The 6,972-nt window shown below is 44.4% G+C and overlaps 1 protein-coding gene across 1 annotated transcript; it reads right to left on the bottom strand.

Moving 5' to 3' along the window:
• Positions 1 to 458: 458 nt before the first annotated feature.
• On the bottom strand, positions 459 to 6,529 carry LOC125434530 (interferon-inducible GTPase 5-like). The gene is made up of 2 exons (XM_048500014.1): positions 5,827 to 6,529; positions 459 to 1,677 (listed from the first exon to the last, which is right to left on the bottom strand). The coding sequence occupies exons 1-2, from the start codon at positions 6,522 to 6,524 to the stop codon at positions 459 to 461; spliced, it is 1,917 nt and encodes a 638-aa protein (XP_048355971.1). The 5' UTR covers positions 6,525 to 6,529.
• Positions 6,530 to 6,972: the final 443 nt, after the last annotated feature.

Raw genomic sequence — 6,972 nt, 5'->3', positions numbered from 1 at the left:
CTCTCTGCAATGGGAAAATGATGCTTTAATTCTGGAAACCTGTAAACTGGACTGAGGAGGGGCTGTTGCAGGGTTTGCAGGTTGTGTGGCTGTGGTCTGGTTGTTTTTGCCACTGTGCCGCAAAGAGAAACACTTCTTATTGTGACATGCCTATAGATGTGAGCAAAATATTAGGGGCTAAAAGTATTAGACCAGTGCCAAACAGCCCTGAAATCCCACAACAGCCAGTTTATTCCAGCTGTGAAAGCTTTCCACAATATATAGAATATTTTTTTCTGCACTACTGGAAAGTTCAATTATAATTGGTCTCAGTTAAAAGAAAAATCAGAAAAGGCATATCCTGGCTCCTTTATCTATCTTGTATGAGTTCTAGCCCTGTGCACAATTCATGCCTTCTTCACCTGGGAATCTCTTTCGAAATCAATATCTTGGATTTTGATGTGAGGATATCGTAATAGTCAAGGCTCAGCAGCTTTTGCACGGATGTTCTCCGCATCTTCCACAATGTCCTTCAGGAAGCCAGAAAGTACATAGTATGTGGTGATGAAGGAACCAATGCCCCCGAACAGAGAGCCCAGTACAGGTATGAAATCGAAGACAAATTCAACTATGGTGACACTTGCAACAAGCAAAGACCGGGACAAGAGACCAACTACAAGTTTGGGAGTAATCTCATTGGCCATTGGGGACTTTTTGATAGCGGATTTCAGCACTTGGAAATCTTTGCCCATCACTTTTGCAACTCGGCGGAGGGACTCTTCATCCAAGCCAAAGACTTTGTAGAAAAGAAGCAGTGCTCCTACCAAGATGCCAACATCACAGACCAAAGAGAGTCCTGGGACAGGAATTGCCCCAACAGCACAGGATACAATGGCAAATTTCTTGATGAGTTTCTGCATGGCAGCCTTTTTCTTTTTTAGAATTTGTCTTGAGAAGACAGGCATAGCCTGGATTAAAGCGTGTCTCTTGAGATCATCCAGGTCTTTTTCCAAGGCCTCTTGCAGGCTGGGGAAACCATACATATCCAGGTCTCGTCTAGAGATGAGGAAAACCCTGGGGTTAGATTCTCCTACCTCTGTCAAGTTATCACAGCAATCTTTTTGTATCTTCTGAAGGGATCTTTCCATACTGAACCTTGGGTTCCTTACTTCAGCAATCATACTGACATCCATTTGGGAGCGCACAAAATAAAATTTCTTCTTCATTTCCTTAATTTTATGGGCCAGGAGGACGTCATTCTCAGTAAAGCGTTCGAAAGCAACAATAATGAAGAAATCATACTCACTAAAATTAACTTTCTCTAGGTAATCCTTTGCTCTAAATTCAGGTGTGCCAATCCCTGGTAGGTCCCATATGGTTACATTTGGAAATAAAGGATGTGGATAGGCTTGACACTCCATCGTTGTTTGTGTTATCCCAACCTTTGCGGCCCCATCTTCATAATCAGTCATGCCTCGCATGGCATTGACAAGGGATGATTTACCAGCACCAGACACTCCTGTGATGGCAATGTCGAGCTTGACATTTTGTAACGCATCCAATTCTTGACGTATTTCCTCTGTCACTTCTTCGAGATTTCTTTGCATCAGAGCATCCTTCAACTTTGCAAGGTCAATTTTTAACATCTTTTGAAGGAGGATGAAACGGATTCCACTTCCTTTGGGTGTGTTGGTTGATCTAAGAAACAAAAAGAAGTATATAATTTATTTTGGAAGCTTTTGGAAGTCACCACCTTCACCTATGTATTAAGACTTGAGACCATTTACAGATAAGGGTTTTTAAAGACATGGACGAGAATGCCATCTTGATAAACCTAAGAACAGCCAACAGCAAGATGAACTACAAGTCACATTGTGGGATAGATGTCAACTGTAAAGAACACCTACGAATCTAGCAATGATAGCCGCCATCAGCTCTTATCAGATAAGTCACCAGAATAGGGATCATATCGGGAGGACAATCCAATGCAACCACCAGATGTTCTTCAAAAGCAAACAGGTTTTATAGATCTATGGTAGGTCTATACCAGGGGTAGGGAACCTGCGGCTCTCCAGATGTTCAGGAACTACAATTCCCATCAGCCCCTGTCAGCATGGCCAATTGGCCATGCTGGCAGAGCTGATAAACCTTCTAGGCTATCTGAACCCTTATTCTCTGAATCATAACTATCTTTAAGAGTGCAATGTCAACATTAGCCCAAATAAACTCAAAAATACACACGTTGCACTCTGGCTGTGTCTAATCTTATATATTAATCTTATATATAATTGAACAACTCAACACTTGTATTTACATTTCCTTATTTCTCTGACAAGGGTTCTTAAAAATACAGCATAAGTCTTCCAACTCTTATAACTTAACATAAATAATCACTTAGTCCATTCAATTCTCTATTCAGAAACAAAACTTCAGTTCCATATAGTCCATGTATCAATTCTGTAGTTCTACATAGAAGCGTCTGCGTATAGAGCGTTTTTAAGGCGTCTTTCTCAGTATGCCCGTATGTTCAAACAACTTCCATCAGTTCTTTGAGGCCTCTAATGGGTATATTGGCTCTCTGTTAAGAGTTGCCCGCTCCCATCTCTGCCTTCCGTTTGATACATGGACTATATGAAACTGAAGTTTTGTTTCTGAATAGAAAAAACGAATAGATGAAATGATATTATGTTTGAATATGAGATGAAAGAACTATGTATCATTACAAGCTGCTGTCAGAAATATATCTAAATAATAAATGTAAATACAAATAGAAGTGTTGAGGTTGTTCAATTATATATAAGATTAGCTCTCTATAGATGGGCAACCAAGTGTATGTGTATTTTAGGTTTATACAGATCCCATGATTGTTGACATACTCTGCATGATATGGACATTCATCAGAAACTGAAGTTGAAGATATGTTAATCAGTTTCCTGCATGACAATGAGATGTGGTGTTCTAGTTCTGGGATTGGAATGCTAGTCGTCATTTCTTTCTGACCCTAAAAATAACCCTAGGAGGATTGGTGCCATATATCCTGTGGGGTCCTCTAGGACACAATCCTACACCCCATGTTGACCAATCTTTACATAAAGCCCTGTTGGCCATCATCAATATGCAGATAATCTCTATCTATATCCATCTTTAAATAACTTGGTGATGCAGTAGTAATCCCAAACCTTTGCATACACCCTGAAAACACAAAAGTAATGCTAGTTGGGTAGATGGAGGTTTTGAAGGACATTGTGCTGCCCACATGAAGGGGTTAAGCCCAATTGGCCATGCTGGCAGGGGCTGATTGGAATTGGAGTCCATAACATCTGGAGTGCCAAGGTTCGCCACCACTGGACACATTGAAGAGTTTTTGGGACCAAGTTGTTCTGGAACCAACATTACTGATGTAGTTAAAAAGAAAGGTTTTCTTCCACTCAGTCTAGCTTGAAAAATGGTCCTTTACCTTGTTACAGCTGATCTGACCACCCAGATCCATGCCACAGAGACACTGAAACTAGACCTGTTTCCGCACGGGCAGAATACAGCGCCCCAGGGATGCTAAAAACTGCATCCCTGGGGAGGGGTTCTCACAGCCAGTGCCGGCCTCACCACCCCCAAGTGGCGCGAAGACGCTGCTTCCAAACCTCGCTCCCTGAGCGAGGTTTTTCGGAAGCAGCATCTTCCAACCGCTGCTGTGCAAACGGCAGCAGCTGGAAGGCACCATCCCCCCCCCCCGTCCCTGAGCTCTGTACCTCATCTCCTGGCTTCTGGCGCATTGCAGAGGCCAGGGGACACGCCCCCCTGGCCTGCGACTCCAGAGCTGCCGCTCCAGCCTGTGGGGGGGGGGGTGTCCTCTGGCCTCTGCGACGCACCAGAAGCCAGGAGACGAGGTATGGCATTCAGCGATGGCACAGCCTGTGAGAAGGCTGTGCCGCCACCTGCAGCCCTACTGGGACTGTCTGTGCGAACGGTCCGGGGGGGGGGGTGTGCATCGGCATTGTTTATGCCGACGCACCCCCGCACAGCGCCCATGCGGAAAGGGCCTAGCCTATTCTAATGTGGTCTATAATGTGGTCTATTTCCCCCTAAAATGAATTCTGAAACTGCAGTTGGTGCAAAGTGCCACCATTATCAGGAGCTAGATGGAGCATGCATATCCCTCCCATTCTATAGTGACTCCACTAACTGCCCATCAGTTCCTGGGCTCAGTTCAACGTACTGTCTATAGCATAAAAAGCCCTTTGTGACTGTTGACCATATCTGCTCTTGGGATCTGCCATGACAGCTTTGCTAACTTGATGAGGGTCTTCTGCTGGTTCCAGCCTGCAAAAAGGCAAAATCAACACATGCCCATAGAAGGGCCTTCTCCGTGGTGGCCAACACCTTGTGGAATGGCCTGCCTGAGGAGGTCAAGAAGGATTCCACTCTGCTGGCTCTCTGCAAACTATGCAAAACTGAATTATTCAAGAGGGCTTTTCTATATAGGCTTCACAAAATTCCTTGGATAAATGATCAAGGACAGTAGTCTGTACAGCTGCACAGAGTTTCCCATGAGTTTTATCCTATTGTGTGATTTTGTACCATTTAATGTGTCACGTTAAGACTTAAGCTTTGCTTCAGTTCTCTTTTTTTAGCATTCCGATTAGGTCTACTACCCCAATCGTATTTCACTGTTTATTGAAAGTCTCATCTGGCGGATTGTGCTGACTCACTGTGGATAATCCACCTTGAATCCCAGTGAGAAACAAACAAATAACAAAGGCGATAGGAAAGAGAACCATAACTATTCCCTCCATCTGTGGTCCTTTCACCAGTCAGAAGCCCATTACGCATGGAGCACCTCCCATGCCACTCCTCGCCTTGCACTGCCTTTGCGTTGGGGGTTCTTTGTTTAGATGTAAGGGAGGGTGGGGTGCCACATTGCGCGCTGCATGGCTTGCGCAGCTTGCCTGATCCCACTTCCAGGTCACTCCCCCATGCAAGCCAAGAATGAAGGTTGCCATTTTGGGCAATATTATGCAGGCTATTACTATTCTGTTTGCTATTTTAGGGAACTCCCTCTGAGTGGGGGGAGATGCCCCAACACACATATATGCATGTACGTCAGTGGTGGGACCCAAAAATTTTAGTAACAGGTTCCCATGGTGGTGGGATTCAAATGGGGCTGGGCGGAGCACAACGGGGGCGTGGCTAGGCATTCCAGGGGCGGGGCATTCCTTGGCGGGGCTGTGGCAAGGATGCAGCCACTGTGTCGGTCCTTGGGCGGGAAACGAATGCACGCAGGCGCAGGCTGCCACGCATGCTGGTGCACCTCCTGCTAGACTGCTTCAAGTTCTGCATGCTACTGCTGAGAAGAGGGGCGTAACTAAGGCAAAAATCACGTGGCAAAATCACCAATTAGTAACCCCCTCTCGGCACACACAAATAATTAGTAACCTACTCTCGGGAACCTGTGAAAACCTGCTGGATCCCACCTCTGATGTACGTATATGTAAACCTGGCTTGGATGGAAACAGTAGAAAGCTACATTAATTTGGATCAACCATTTCCTCTCATGCCTTCACCCAATTAAAAAAAGCTGGACAATACTTTTTAGTGAAGATATAAGTATATTATAGCAATTTATAGACAGACAGACAGACAGACATTAATTGCCGTAATATACTTATATCTTTATTTAAAGTATTATGCAGCTTTTTTTTAACTTGGGGAAAAGACACCAGAAGAAATAGTTGATCCAAACTCCTGTAGCTTTCTACTCACTCCATCCAAGCTAGCTTTGCATTTTTTTAAATACACTTCTTATTCATATTCAAAGAAAATCAAATCGAAAACTGTTCAAACCCAACATACTTGTCATCGCTCTTCTTTTCTGAGTCTGGCAGCGCAGCTGGTCTTAAAACATATCTCCTCAGAGTCTCAATTTCATTCCTCAAGGTCCTGTCCAGGAGGGGGAAATCGTACTTATCCGGGTACCAACTGGCGATGAGGAAAATCTCTGGAGAAGAAATACCAGCCTGCACCAAATTACTAAGGCAGTCTTTCCGGACTTTTTGAATGGTTGCTTCCTCACTGAAGTCTGGGTTCAGTTTTTCATTCTTAATACTGACATCCATCTTGGAACGGACGTAGTAGAACCGCTTCTTCATTTTTTGAACTTCCTGGGACAACTGGATGTCACAGACAAGGAAGCGATGAGCAGCTACGATTATGAAGAAATCATATTGGCTGTAATTGACCCTTTCTAGGTATTCCTCAGCTTTAAAATCAGGTGTCCCAATCCCTGGGAGGTCCCATATTGTTACGTCTGGAAAAGCAGGGTGTGGATAACCCATTGGCTCTTTTGTTCCTTCTATCACATCAGTTTTGGCTGCCTCTTCATCAAAATCTGACAGGCCCCGCAGGGCGTTGACAAGGGATGATTTACCAGCTCCTGTCACTCCTGTGATGGCGATGTCGAGGGTGGTTTTTCCTGGGGGGCTTCCATCTTCCCTGCCTGTCTTCTCCTTAGATTCACCTCCTGCAGCTGGTGTTGAATTTCTCCCACCCATGGCACTCCTTGGTGATTCAGCTGACCTGAAAAATAAATACAAATACTGCCCTTGTTCATTCCTGCTACATAATGCCCCTATGAAATTTTATTTATGACAATATGGATTCAACTGTTGGGGATGGGATTAGGGGACCAGTTTTCTTCAGGCATTCCTCCCTGGGTAGAAAAATGGACCCTTATCTGATTTATTGCCTCTTTACAATGTGTATTTGTAAACTATTTTACTTTCTGTATAAAATCCTTGGCTTGCCCCATTCTATTCCCTATGCAGCCCTGTGCTTAGAAACAGGCCAGCATCGGCTGGAAACTCTGGCCTGGTACTGTACATTCAAGTTTTGGGCCAGGATTTGTTTTAATCGAGATGAACTGGACTATACATCCCAGGGACGCTCCATCCTCCACACAACCCAGTGGTGGGTTAAAATCGAAGCCAAACTTAATGAGTT

Source organism: Sphaerodactylus townsendi, linkage group LG06, assembly GCF_021028975.2.
Source record: "Sphaerodactylus townsendi isolate TG3544 linkage group LG06, MPM_Stown_v2.3, whole genome shotgun sequence".
NCBI classification, from domain to species: Eukaryota; Metazoa; Chordata; class Lepidosauria; order Squamata; family Sphaerodactylidae; genus Sphaerodactylus; species Sphaerodactylus townsendi.
The sequence above is the reverse complement of the archived record's forward strand: the minus strand, read 5'-3'. Positions and strand labels throughout refer to the sequence as shown.